The sequence below is a fragment of the Erythrolamprus reginae genome, chromosome 2 (genome assembly GCF_031021105.1).
Source record: "Erythrolamprus reginae isolate rEryReg1 chromosome 2, rEryReg1.hap1, whole genome shotgun sequence".
NCBI lineage: Eukaryota > Metazoa > Chordata > Lepidosauria > Squamata > Dipsadidae > Erythrolamprus > Erythrolamprus reginae.
In genome coordinates, this window is record NC_091951.1 from 336,259,722 (window position 1) to 336,274,260 (window position 14,539).

At 39.2% G+C, this 14,539-nt stretch overlaps 1 protein-coding gene across 5 annotated transcripts in view; it reads right to left on the bottom strand.

The window, feature by feature from the left end:
• Positions 1-14,539, bottom strand: part of NEDD4L (NEDD4 like E3 ubiquitin protein ligase) — a 441,323-nt gene that overhangs the window by 71,291 nt on the left and 355,493 nt on the right. For all 5 annotated transcript variants that reach the window (XM_070743513.1, XM_070743512.1, XM_070743511.1 and 2 more), the window contains exons 10-12: positions 6,622-6,754; positions 4,841-5,014; positions 885-959 (exon numbers count right to left, since the gene is read on the bottom strand). In XM_070743513.1, the coding sequence (XP_070599614.1) occupies positions 885-959; positions 4,841-5,014; positions 6,622-6,754 (382 nt within the window). The remainder of the gene's footprint in view (positions 1-884; positions 960-4,840; positions 5,015-6,621; positions 6,755-14,539) is intronic.

Consider the following 14,539-nt stretch of genomic DNA (forward strand, 5'->3'; position numbering starts at 1 on the left):
GGGGATAAAATAATGTGCTGAAGCTGACCAGACTAAGGATGCTAGTCTGATGAATATCTGGTAAACAGATTATTTTCCCTATTTTTCTCCCAAAAACTAAGGTGCGTCTTATACTCTGGAAAAATACGGTAATTGTAATACAGAGCCACAGTGCTGCAGTGTTTAGCAGATCACTGGCAATTTGGCAGATCAAATCTCACCAGGCTCAAGATTGACTCAGGTTTTCATCCTTCCAAGATGGGTAAAATGAGGACCCAGATTGCTGGGGGCTATATGTTGACTCTGTAAACCGCTTATAGAGGACTGTAAAGTACTGTAAGTCTATAAGTGCTATTGCTATTGCTAAGCAGCCTTCATTCACAGACATAAACCCCTGCTGATCTTCTTTTCATTTGGAAGCTAAGCAGGAATGGTCCTGGTTTGTACTTGGATTGGTCCATTTCTGACCATTTTTTTAGACTGGACTGGACATATTATTGCAAAGAAAAGTACATAGTAGCCACCAGGAGTGGGAGCTCAACTCAAGGACATGTCTGGTACACATGGAAATACCTATATGGTTATTGTAAATAATTGCCATCCAAATGGGAAAAAATCACCAGCATTAAATTTCAAGGATGGTTGAGATCTTCCAGGTAGCAAAGTGATGATACTATCATCACAAAAAAAGATGTTCTCCAGCCAGTAGAAATAATATTTTTGCTATGCATTTATTAAAGTTAACTAGCCTTTTGATTAATCTCTCTTTCCCAGAATCGGATATTGATATCCATAGCAAAAAAACAACAGCCCTTCTATGCAGCCAAAAACATTTTAACACAAATGCATTCCTGAAATTTGCTAAACAAACAAACAAAAACAACAGCCAAGAAATATCTACTTACCAGCGATAAATGGGACTGTTCAGCAACAGCATCAGTTACACTACAAGATCGCAACCTTGCAGAGGGATCTCTTTGCTGGAATAAACAACAAAAATATTGTTTTATATGCATGGTGACTGCCGTTTCCCCCTGGCATCCTATGGCTATTTTAGCCTTCATTCAAGCACTTGATAAATTGATTTTTCTTCCAGTTAATAGGTTAATTTGCCCTTCTTTCATTCTATTTCATTGCCAGAAAACGTACTTTCCATTTCCTGAACCTTGAATTCAATTTTAATGGCAGAAATATATGCATTATTAATTTACATATAATTTATTTATTTATTGGATTTGTATGCCGCCCCTCTCCGCAGACTCGGGGCGGCTAGCAACAGTAATAAAACAGCATATAATAATAATCCAATACTAAAAACAGTTAAAAACCCATTATTATAAAAACCAAACATACATACAGACATACCATGCATAAAATTGTAAAGGCCTAGGGGGAAAGAGTATCTCAATTCCCCCATGCCTGGCGGCAGAGGTGGGTTTTAAGCAGCTTACGAAAGGCAAGGAGGGTGGGGGCAATTCTAATCTCTGGGGGGAGTTGGTTACAGAGGGCCGGGGCCGCCACAGAGAAGGCTGTTCCCCTGGGTCCCGCCAAGCGACATTGTTTAGTTGACGGGACCTAACTGGTCGCTGGGATTCATGCAGCAGAAGGCGGTCCCTGAGATAATCTGGTCCGGTGCTTGAATGAATGGCTATTTTAGCCTTCATTCAAGCACTTGATAAATTGACTTTTCTTCCAGTTAGTAGGTTAATTTGCCCTTCTTTCACTCTATTTGATTGCCAGAAAACGTACTTTCCATTTCCTGAACCTTGAATTCAATTTTAAATGGCAGAAATATATGCATTATTAATTTATATATAGTATTGGAAGGAGCCAGTATAGACAAGATAAAAGTGGTAGCCTTGCTGCAAATTTAATTTCTTCAATTCTGGATGGGCTGTTGATAGGATAAAACGAATAGGATGGAACATTATTCAAGAGTAAAAGGGAGAAAAATATTATTACATGAACATTCATAGAAACATAGAAACACAGAAGTCTGACGGCAGAAAAAGACCTCATGGTCCATCTAGTCTGCCCTTATACTATTTTCTGTATTTTATCTTAGGATGGATATATGTTTATCCCAGGCATGTTTAAATTCAGTTACTGTGGATTTATCTACCACGTCTGCTGGAAGTTTGTTCCAAGGATCTACAACTCTTTCAGTAAAATAATATTTTTTCATGTTGCTTTTGATCTTTCCCCCAACTAATTTCAGATTGTGTCCCCTTGTTCTTATGTTCACTTTCCTATTAAAAACACTTCCCTCCTGGACCTTATTTAACCCTTTAACATATTTAAATGTTTCGATCATGACCCCCCTTTTCCTTCTGTCCTCCAGACTATACAGATTGAGTTCATTAAGTCTATCCTGATACATTTTTTGCTTAAGACCTTCCACCATTCTTGTAGCCCGTCTTTGGACCCGTTCAATTTTGTCAATATCTTTTTGTAGGTGAGGTCTCCAGAACTGAACACAGTATTCCAAATGTGGTCTCACCAGCACTCTATATAGCGGGATCATAATCTCCCTCTCCCTGCTTGTTATACCTCTAGCTATGCAGCCAAGCATCCTACTTGCTTTCCCTACTGCCTGACTGCACTGTTCACCCATTTTGAGACTGTCAGAAATCACTACCCCTAAATTCACTGTCTCCCATCTTCAGTGATTCCATTTACTATTTGGGAAACAACTGTGAACAATTGTCAGGATTTTCCAAGTATGGTACAAAGAAATAACTTAAAATCTTATGAAGCAACTTGCAAGATTATGAAGGTTCTTTCAAGATTGGTGAAAAATATTTGCCTTTCAAGCATTTGCAATAAGTAACTTAAAATATGTTTCCATGCCAGACTGGCGTTTCCTTACTAGTAACAGCAGTCCTCCTATTTTTCATAGTGGAACACTTAAAATATGCATCAAATAAACCCATATACAAAGGGACAATTCTCAGAACAATAAAGGAAGTGCTCAACTTATGATCCCAATGGAGCCCAAATTTCTGATGAACTATTATAAATCTATAATCACAGCTATCATTAGAAGCTTGGTTAAGACAGAAATACATTTCTATTTAACTGCAAGGATACATTTGCTCTATTAAATGTTTATCACAAGAACAGAGACAAATTCCAATGTGGTTCGGATTAAGCAGGCTATCTATCTTCATCTTCATAAATCATTTGAATAGTAGCATATTCCATTATTTTTTAATCATAAGGAACATTAGTTTTACATAAAGAATTTTACATCTGGAAAAGCTTTAGGAGAGGCAACTTAATGGAACTAAGAATGCTTAAGAATTCCTTTAAAGGCATTTCAACAAATCATAAAGAAATGGTTTTGAAATGACGGGTGTAGACTAATAATTTACTGGCAGCGTAATTTTCCCATCATACTGCATCTTATTAATCTAAATCATTTTAAATCATAATCAAGTTTGGGTAGCAATCCCCAAAGTTTTTGATTAAACGTTGAAGAAATGTCTGGGGAGTGCAAAAACCCCTTCCCCTTTCCCTAGGAGGCTCTCTGGAAGCCAAAAATCACATGGCCGGCACACACATGCATATTGGAGCTGAGCTTAGGGCAACACCTCGCGTGCCAGCAGATATGGCTCTGCGTGCCACCTGTGGCACCCGTGCCATAGGTCCACCATCACTGTAATTAATATATAAACATTGAAAATTACTGTAATTTCTTCTAAAAAGGGGGAAGAAAATTCCAACTGCTGTTTGTTTATTTACGTATCTCAATGAACCATTCAGAGAGTTCACTGAAGTTTTGAGTAAGAATAAAATCTCTTCTCAATGAAATCACAATACACATTTAACAGCATAAATATTATTACTCAGTTACGGTGTTTACTCAAAAGTAGGCTCATTGAATTCGGATCAAAATTGCTTTGACTTATTTGCTGAGTTCAGTGTTTTGCAATCTTGACAGATTTAAGATGTATGGATTTCAACTCCGATGATTGGCTGGGGAATTCTGGGAGTTGAAGACCATACGTCTTAAAGTTGCCAAAGTTGAGAAAACACTGGCTTAGGTAAATCACTGCATTCTGTGGAAATTGCCCTCAGGGTAAGTATGCTTTGCATCATAATTGTGGTGCACCGTAGAATTGTCCTATAATTTCAATTAAACCAAGAGGAACATGCCCATGTTACACCAACACTCCGCAGTCTGCATTGGTTGCCGATCAGTTTCCGGTCACAATTCAAAGTGTTGGTTATGACCTATAAAGCCCTTCATGGCACCGGACTAGATTATCTCAGGGACCGCCTTCTGCCGCACAAATCCCAGCAACCAGTTAGGTTCCACAGAGTGGGTCTTCTCCGGGTCCCGTCAACTAAACAATGTTGCTTGGGGGGACCCAAGGGAAGAGCCTTCTCTGTGGCGGCCCCGGCCCTCTGGAACCAACTCCCCCTCAGAGATTAGAATTGCCCCCGCCCTCCTTGCCTTTCGTAAGCTGCTTAAAACCCACCTCTGCCGCCAAGCATGGGGGAATTGAGATACTCTTTCCCCCTAGGCCTTTACAATTTTATGCATGGTATATCTGTATGTATGTTTGGTTTTTATAATAAGCGGTTTTAACTGTTTTAGTATTGGATTATTATTATATGCTGCTTTATTGCTGTTGTTAGCCGCCCCGAGTCTGTGGAGAGGGGCGTCATACAAATCCAGTAAATAAACAAACAAACAAACAAACAAACACACAAACAAACAAACAAACATACACCCTTATTAGCCTGAACCACCATGTCCACACAACATTACTAGTGGTGTTGACTCTGAGGTAAGTTCTACAAGTGAGAATGCACATGTTAGGAGAGTAGTAAAATAAATGTTCAAGTCTCTTACAATTATAGAAGAGAGTTGTTCCCCGTTTGAATCAGGAGTGATCTGAAGTCTTCTATTCAATTCCTCAGAGAATTCCTGAGGGCTGGTCCGTGAGACAGGGGAAGCAGGCGGAGGGGGCAAGCTCAGGCTTAAGGAATCACTCGTGTTCACTTCTTCAGAAATGGTTTCCCAAGGCTGAGAAAAAGAAAAGGTGTCGACGATGAATATAGTAATCTCTACTATTTGTTTGGCTATCCATTAAACCAAAAAAATCAATTATGTACCTTTAAGACTTAGAACACAATTAACCTCTGATAATCAACTTTACATACTATACTTTGAGCATCATTTAAGACATTGTTTATCAACCTTTGCAACCTTAAGATACAGCATATGGTCTTCAACTTCCAGAATTCCAGCCAGCCAGGACACATGCTCACCAGGGAATTCTGGGAGTTGAAGACCATATACCAGTGTTTCCCAACCTTGGCAACTTGAAGATATTTGGACTTCAACTCCCAGAATTCCCCAGCCAGCGAATGCTGGCTGGGGAATTCTGGGAGTTGAAGTCCAGATACCTTCAAGTTGCCAAGGTTGGGAAACACTGCCATATACTGTATCTTAAGCATTTCATAAGGGGTCACCTAAGACCATCAGAAAAGACAAATTTCAAATGGTGTTAGGAACTAAAGCTTCTATCCTGGCGCCTTGGAACATACAGTATATTTACAATCCGACCAATCAGGCGTTTACAGTGGGGAGTGTCCCTCTGACCTTCCTGCCAATCAACTTAAAGCTCTGTTGGGAGAATTGGGGCTGAACTTATGGTTGGGGGTCATCACAACATGAAGAACTGCATTAAGGGGTCGCGGCATTAGAAATGGTGAGAACCACTGACCAAGTAGCATTAAAAGAAACATAGAAGATTGATGGCAGAAAAAGACCTCATAGTCCATCTAGTCTGCCCTTATACTATTTCCTGTATTTTATCTTAGGATGGATATATGTTTATCCCAGGCATGTTTAAATCTAGTTACTGTGGATTTACCAACCACGTCTGCTGGAAGTTTGTTCCAAGCATCTACTACTCTTTCAGTAAAATAATATTTTCTCACGTTACTTCTAATCTTTGCCCCAACTAACTTTGGATTGTGCCCCTTATTCTTGTGTTTCCTTTCCTATTAAAAACACTTCTCTCCTGAACCTTATTTAACCCTTTAACATATTTAAATGTTTCGATCATGTCCCCTCTTTCCCTTCTGTCCTCCAGACTATACAGATTGAGTTCATTAAGTCTTTCCTGATAGGTTTTATTCTTAAGACCTTCCACCAGTTTTTGTAGCCCGTCTTTGGACCTGTTCAGTTTTGTCAATATCTTTTTGTAGGTGAGGTCTCCAGAACTGAACACAGTATTCCAAATGTGGTCTTACCAGCGCTATATACAGTGGGTTCACAATCTCCCTCTTCTTGGTTGTTATACCTCTAGCTATGCAGCCATACATTCTACTTGCTTTCCCTACCACCTGACTGCACTGTTCACCCATTTTGAAACTGTCACAATAATCAGAGAAAGATGACATGACAGCAAACATTTACATTACTTGTGTACGTCAGCCCTACCTTTGGTACACATTCCATTTGAAAGCCTGTAAGTCCCAATTAAGACATTTTAAACAGTCATTTTGGCTAAAGTCATGAGTAATCAGGGTGGTACAGAAGTTTTAACAAGGCAATAAATCAACAAATGAGTATATTCGGTTGGCCAAAACTATGAAAGGATCCATTTCAAATCCTGCACGTACTTCAGGGGCATCAACATTGTCCAGGGGCTCAGGGTCCAAATCCTCACTAATGTGTCGCCTTGATCGAAACCTTCGGTGGGCAGCCTCTTGATTTATCTGCCTGATGTTATTGTCAGATTCCGAAGCCACATCCCTGAAATGTCAAGGGTTGATGAAAGAGGCATGAGTCAGAGAAGGAAGAAAGATATCATTAGCTGAAATACTTCCAAGTTAACACAAGTGCGCGCACACACACACACACACACAAAAGCAAACAAACACTCAGCTATTAAAATGTCAAGTTCCCGCTGCATCTGACACTTATTAATAATGGGAGACAAATGATAAATTATTTCTCGAAATCACCGGCAACTCAAAAATTAAATAATGATCGGTTTGTCCTTCAAAGCAAAGAAAAGCTTGTTGACTCAAGCTATTAGCTTGATTAAGGACCAATTTCAATAATCAAAGCAGCAACGATTAAGAACCACTGTCCAATGTCCAAGCTGATACAGTGCACATGTGATGCCGTGTATAATTTAAGCTCATCCTGTTGCCTTGTTGCTACAACTGTATTTGGGTTTTTTTAAAATTACATTAAAAATAGGGTACAGAAAAGTAAAGGGAATATATATAATGTACATTACTTATATAGCATGCGTAATTGGGGAAGGAGAGGGAAAGAAAGGAAAAGGGATTTAGAGAGAAAGGAAAGAAATACAAGTGGAGGAAGAATAGAAAAATAGAGCAATGAAAGAGTAGTAAGAAGAGTGTGGGGGACCAGCGTTAGAGCTGGGGCTTCTATGTTTTGCGGCCTGTAGTTTAAGTATATAGGTGGTATAGATTTTCCTGAAGTGTTATCCATATGTATTTGACATAGTTGCTAGTGTCATCATTTATCAGCGATTTATAAATTTATTCATTCAGTTTCTTTGTAGTTCAAAATTTGTGTCGATCGATGTTTACATTATATCGTTTCAATTTAGTATTATGATTCATGTCGTTATTTACTGGTTTTACATGCTGTTTTAGTTGGACATTTTTCTTGATGTATAATTTTTAAGTAATTTCTTTTTTTTAACCAATGGTACCGTTTGTCCCATGCTTTATAGAAATCTGACTCATCCTTGTTTTGCAATTCCTTTGTTAGCTTGGACATTTCTGCACATTCCATTATTTTAATCAAAAGGGATAGAACGGTTGGGTTTTTTCCCTGTTTCCAGTATTGTGCATATAGAATCCTTGCGGCTGTAATAATGTGAATTATAATATATCTGTTTTCTTTATTAAAGTTTTGTCTTATGATTCCTAATAAAAATAGTTCGGGTTTTGCATGGATGGTCTGGGAGGTGATTTGTTCTAGCTACAACTGTATTTGTTGTGCAACTTCTCTCATTCAAGAGAAGATCATCCATTAAAAAAATAATGTTTATTAGTTTTTCCAAGTTTTTAAAAGCAACATTTCTATAGTTTATTACAGATCTGTGCCCGATTTCTTATGTTTGTTTCATTTCTTATATCACCTCTTTATAGATACATATGTTACATTACATGTTTATATATTCTTTTGAATACACCCTTTCACATTTTATCCCTGTCTTTGCCTTTGTTACCAATACAATCGTACCAATTATTCTAAATCTCATAATACTCTGTTTTATATTAACATTTCTATGTTTCAGTTGCCACAATCTTGAATTCAACTTCCCCTGCCATACTGAACATTACACTTTATTAATGTGTAAATAATATTCTATTTAAATTATTTTACAACTGTATGATATAGGGACCAATGAAGATCAAACAAAGCTGGAAAAAAAATCAAAGGCATAATGAGTCAGACTTCTCCTGAAATATCTGTATCATAGTGCACCAAAGCCAGTTATGGGCTGCCAATATTTTTACTGCCACACTGTGTGTGTGTCTTATTTTGTGGGTGTGACTTATTTTGTGGGTGTGACTTGATGGTCATGTGACCAGATAGGAGTGGCTTGCCGCCCATGTGACCAGGTGGGAGTGGCTTGACAATCATGTGACCGGGGTAGCTTAAAAGTCATGTGACTGGGTGGAAGTGGCTTATTGACCAAGATAAGTTTTCAAATAGGTGCTTGGACTCTTTTTTCAGTTGATTAAGTCACATTATTTGAATAACCACAAAAAGAACAAAGGATAGACAGCTTTATTTGTTGAAGAGCACAGTAAAATTTAAGGTTTTGTACTGAACCCAAAAGGTTCAGTATGATAACAGATTAGGCAAGTAGCTCAATTTTCTTTAATTGCTATAAAAGTTCAGTTCTAGGTAATGATTAAAATGATTAAAGCTTTTATGGGTAAAAACATACTATTTAATTATTTCCTATTTTAAAAGTAATTAAGGATTATACTAAGGTACCCAGAGATTCAAACTGCCCCCACCCTCCGCGCCTTCCGCAAGACCCTAAAGACCTATCTATGTTGGCAGGCATGGGGAAATTAATGTATCCCCTTTCTGACCATTAAGAGTTATGTGTGGTTGTGACTGTATTGTATTGACTGGTTTTTTAATGATAGTGGGTTTTTAATTATAGTTTTTAATTATTAGATTTGTACTGTATTGTTTCTTACTGTTGTGATCCACCCCGAGTCTTCGGAGAGGGGCAGCATACAAGTCTAATAAATTATTATTATTATTATTAATTAATTACTATTACTAGAGAAGGAAGGACAATAAAAAATCTATTAATTATCCAATAAATAGTGCATAAACTTATTACCCCCACTGTGACCCCCCCCCCCCATGGGAGCAGCAGCCCATCACTGACCAAAGCAAACCAGAAAACTATTTGCTTCTAAAAAAAAGTTTATGAAAGCAGGTATACCACATGATTGAGATTAAACTTTATATGTGAAGAATTTGTGAGTTAGAGGTTAATGAGCTAGGTTTTCTTGCCTGCCTAAAGAATGTCTTTCCAAATGAATTTCCAGAATTCTCTTTGATCTTGTCCATTCCTTTGCTTCTAGTTCTTCAATCTCTAACTTTAGTTTCATTTATTAGTATCAGCCTTCAGAAGTTCAAAGGGCCCTGTTAAGGCATGCAAATCATGAATTGCTTGAGAATAAATCTCATGTCCAAAGAACGCCTGGTTAATAATCACTATTTCATCACTGCTTCAATCACTAAAAAGAGTGAGAAACAAGAGGCTACTGGGACACTGTTCCAGACCAGAGATTAAACTCTATCTCTCTGTATATGTGGGCTGTTGGGTTGTTGCAACAGTGGAAATACACAGCCTTTCTTTAAAGCTTTAATTTTATTTTAAAAGGGGACAATTATATATGATATAATATGCTGGCTCTGCTAAAAAGTACTATTGCTAACATGTTGTAAGTCGCCCTGAGTCTAAGGAGAAGGGTGGCATAAAAATTGAATAAATACATAAATAAATGATTTACTAACTAAATGCTGTTTTTATTGCAATCCAACCATTTTGAAATGTACCGTGTTTCCCCGAAAGTAAGACAGTGTCTTACTTTCTTTTTATCCCCAAAAGCCCAACTATGTCTTACTTTCGGGGTATGTCTTATATTGTTAAAGGGGCACTGACAGCTAAAAAAACCTGTGTAAAATGTGTTTTTTTAGTGTATATGCATTTTACCTTCTGTGACTGGCGGGGGGGGAGGGAGGTTTCTTTGGAGTAGGGACGTGCCCGAGTAAATTTGCAGAGGCGGCAGTGACAAGTGCAGGGGACGGCGCGGTGACGTATGGAGAGGGGGACGGCGCAGGCGTGGGCAGGAGGCGGCGCTCATTTGGATCAGACGGAGGCGGCAGACACAGTGACGTATGGAAGGGGGGGACGTGGGCAGGAGGCGGCGCGCAGCTAGATGAGAGGGAGGCGGCAATACCCCCGTGTTTCCCCGAAAGTAAGACATATGTTTTACCTTCTGTGACGGGCGGGGGGGAGGTTTCTTTGGAGTAGGGACGTGCCCGAGTAAATTTGCAGAGGTGACAGTGACAAGTGCAGGGGACGGCGCGGCGACGTATGGAGAGGGGGACGGTGCGGACGTGGGCAGGAGGCGGCGCGCAGCTAGATGAGAGGGAGGTGGCAATACCCCCCATGTTTCCCCGAAAGTAAGACATATGTCTTACTTTCGGGGTACGGCTTATATTAGCCGACCCCCCTGAAACCCCTGATACGTCTTACAATCGGGGGTGTCTTACTATCGGGGAAACAGGGTATGGGGAAAAGTTTGTATGGAGGAAAACATTTAAAAAAATTACACTCCCCCCTCAAAACATTTTAAAATAAAATCAAAACTACAGACATTGGTAAAAAACGATACTGCATAAAGCCCATTTTTGTTCCTTTTTACAAGGAACAACTTGTAATGTGGCACTGTGTTATTTTCTTTAAAATGAGAATCTCTGAATTCAAGTAGTCTCCAAATTAAGAGACTACCTGTAGTCTCTTAATTCAGGTAGAGTCAGGGCAACTGATGGAGATGAATGTTTACAGTTTACAGTTATAGTTTATAGTTTATTAGATTTGTATGCCACCCCTCTCCGAAGACTCGGGGCGGCTCACAGCATAGCAATAATACAATACATTACAAATCTAACAATAAAAATTTAGATCCATTAACATAATAAAACCCCTAGCTATGCAGTCACACACATTCAACCTAATCTATCATGCAGTAAGCCCAAAATATAATAAAAAGGGGAAAGATGGTAATTATCCCCACGCCTGGCGACAAAAGTGGGTCTTGAGCATTTTACGGAAGGCAAGGAGGGTGGGGGCTATTTGAATCTCTGGAGGGAGTTGATTCCAGAGGGTCAGGGCTGCCACAGAGAAGGCTCTTCCCCTGGGTCCCGCCAGCCGACATTATTTGGTCGACGGGACCTGGAGAAGGCCCACTCTGGCTGGATGCCCTTCCTAATGCCTACCTGGAGTTTACAGCAGATATTTTTTTCTTTGTGCCCTAAGAGAGAAACATCTGTTCATACTACCTAGGATTAAACTCTCAACTACTACGTGGGATGCAAACTAGTAGGCCCACACCACTGACACAGTGAAGGGCTACAATTTTTTAAAATACCATATTGTGGGTGTGGCTTATTTTGTGGGTGTGGCTTGCCAGCCGTGTGACCAGGCGGGAGTGGCTTGACAATCATGTGACTGGAATAGGCTTAAAAGGTCATGTGACTGGCTTAAAGGTGGCCAACTTGGCGTCACTCACGTCTAGGGTTAGGGTGCATGGCCTCTCCTCGCCTCAAAGAGATACAACTTTCCTATCTATTTACTATTACTGAACATCCAAAATATACTGTTTAATCCTATGTATATATGCCATATGTAATTACACACATATACATTAAATATACATTATCTACTACCAGAGATTAGAATTGCCCCCACCCTCCTCGCCTTTTGTAAGCTTCTTAAAACCCACCTCTGCTGTCAGGCATGGGGGAACTGAGATATTCTTTCCCCCTAGGCCTTTACAATTTACGCATGGTATGTTTGTATGTATGTTTGGTTTTATAATAAGGGTTTTGTTTAGTTGTTTTTGTATTGGATTGTTACATGCTGTTTTTTATCACTGTTGTTAGCCGCCCCGAGGCTATGGAGAGGGGCGGCATACAAATCCAATCAATCAATCAATTAATCAATCAATCAATAAATAAATAAACTGATTATGTATGTACACACACATGCACGCAATGCTCTTCTAAAATTATACACATTCAACCTCACTTACTATGATAGGAAAAACATACCCAGAGCCCAGAAGGGAAAAAAAGAAAAAAAAATCAAAATTTTTCTACTGGTACTGCGCACCTGACTGTACCTGTAGGAATCCATCACTGCACTCACATCTAAAAACCCAGTCATGGCACTAAAATAGGAGCAAGGGGTACTATTACATTTCAGTTGATAGTCCTCGGAGAAGGGTGGCATACAAATCCAATTAATAAATAATAAATAAATACTGAATCACTAAAAGCAGGAGTCCGAAAGCATACACAGTGGTTCATAAAGTAGAAGACCAAAAGATAGTGCATGACAACCTGGAAGGCCCCACTAATGAAAGTCACAAATCTTTCCTACCATCCCAGTATACAAGTTATGAAACAAATACTGGAGGCTTATAAATCGAATAAATTTGTTGTGGTTAGCTCTGGCCCAGCTCCTGCCCCAAGGACTGTGGATGTGGGGGAGACATCCACATGCTGCAGGCCTGTTTTGCCCCTGGTGGAATCTGCTGATGAAGGCTCCTCTGACCAAGAAGACATGTGTGACAGGGAGGAGGAGAGTGGGACAGACAGCTCAGAAGGAGATCAATTATCTAGCTCCTCCTTGGATTCAGAACAAGAGTTAATGATACAGCCACGCATGCGGAGAGCGATGCATAGGCAACAACAACTGAGAGATTATTATCAAAGAAAATGAGGCCACCTGTGGTTGGGTGGGGCTGTGGTAATTAGTGAGGCTGCTATAAATAGCAGCCTGTGAGTTTGGCCATTGTGGAAGATTATCTGATCGTTGTGTTTCGTGACTGCTTTACTGACTTTGACCTTTTGTGTGCTGATTTTTCCCCACTTTGAAACTAAACCAGAGCAAAGTGTGTTTCACTTTGTGAAAGAAGAAGGACTGTGAATTGCCTCACAGCTGCAAGCTAAGTATCACAGAACTGATAAGGGACTTGTACCAATTACCAGTTTGTTTGGAGACCAGTGCTCTTTGCTATACCAAAAGAGGGCTTGGTTTAAGTGAATGTTCATTATAAAGAACATTGTTTTGAATTTTCAAACGTGTGTGTGTCTGAAATTTGTACCTGTGAATTTTTGGGAGGAGTGTACCAGAGAGCCTGACAGAACAAAATTAAATTAAATTATTAAATTAAATTCGTTGAATGTCAGGGACAATCTGTTACTAATAAGAACAGTTTGACAGTAAAATTCATGAATCAGGGTGGTCATGAGCTCCTTTCATTTATTTTATTTATTTATCACATTTATTTGCTGCCCATTTTGTGGCTCAAGGCGAGTGGCTTTTCAATAACTGTGCGCAACCAAGATTACACATTCATTTACTGGAGATTTTACAAGCTGGAATCTTCTTGTACTAGCTGGCGCCTTCAAAATAATTCTATCAACAAAACATTGTGCAAATCATGAAGCTGGAACTTAATCAGAAAAAAAAAATGTCTAGAATGTGAACAAAACCTTAAATCTCTTTCGATGGAAGAAACTGAATATGTGGCACTGTGTTATTTTCTTTAAAATGAGAATTTCTTCTAGCTGAATAAACGGGTACATCATTAACGTCTTCCAGATTTTAGCAATCTGCTGTGTTCTGAAGTTTGCTTGAGAGGCATTCACTCATAATATACAGTGTTCCCTCGATTTTCACGGAGGTATGCGTTCCGAGACCGCCCGCAAAAGTTGAATTTCCGCGAAGTAGAGATGCGGAAGTAAATACACTATTTTTGGCTATGAACAGTATCACAAGCCTTCCCTTAACACTTTAAACCCCTAAATTGCAATTTCCCATTTTCTTAGCAACCTTTTAAATTATTACTCACCATGTTTCATTATTAAAGTTTATTTTAAAAAAATATTTATTAAAGGTGGACGAAAGTTTGGTGATGACATATGACGTCATCAGGCAGGAAAAACCGTGGTATAGGGGGGAAAACCGCAAAGTATTTTTTAATTAATATTTTTGAAAAACCGTGGTATAGACTTTTCGCGAAGTTCGAATCCGCGAAAATCGAGGGAACACTGTACTCTAAAAATGTTTTACTGTAATATGGCTTTATTGTTCCCCGAATTCCAAAGGTCTCCACGCGGGCATCGAAGGTTGCAAAGTTTAAAATCACAAAGAAGCCTTAGACGTGCCATTCAATCTGGCAATACTGCTGGCCATAATCAGCTGTCTTGTTACAAAACTCTGCC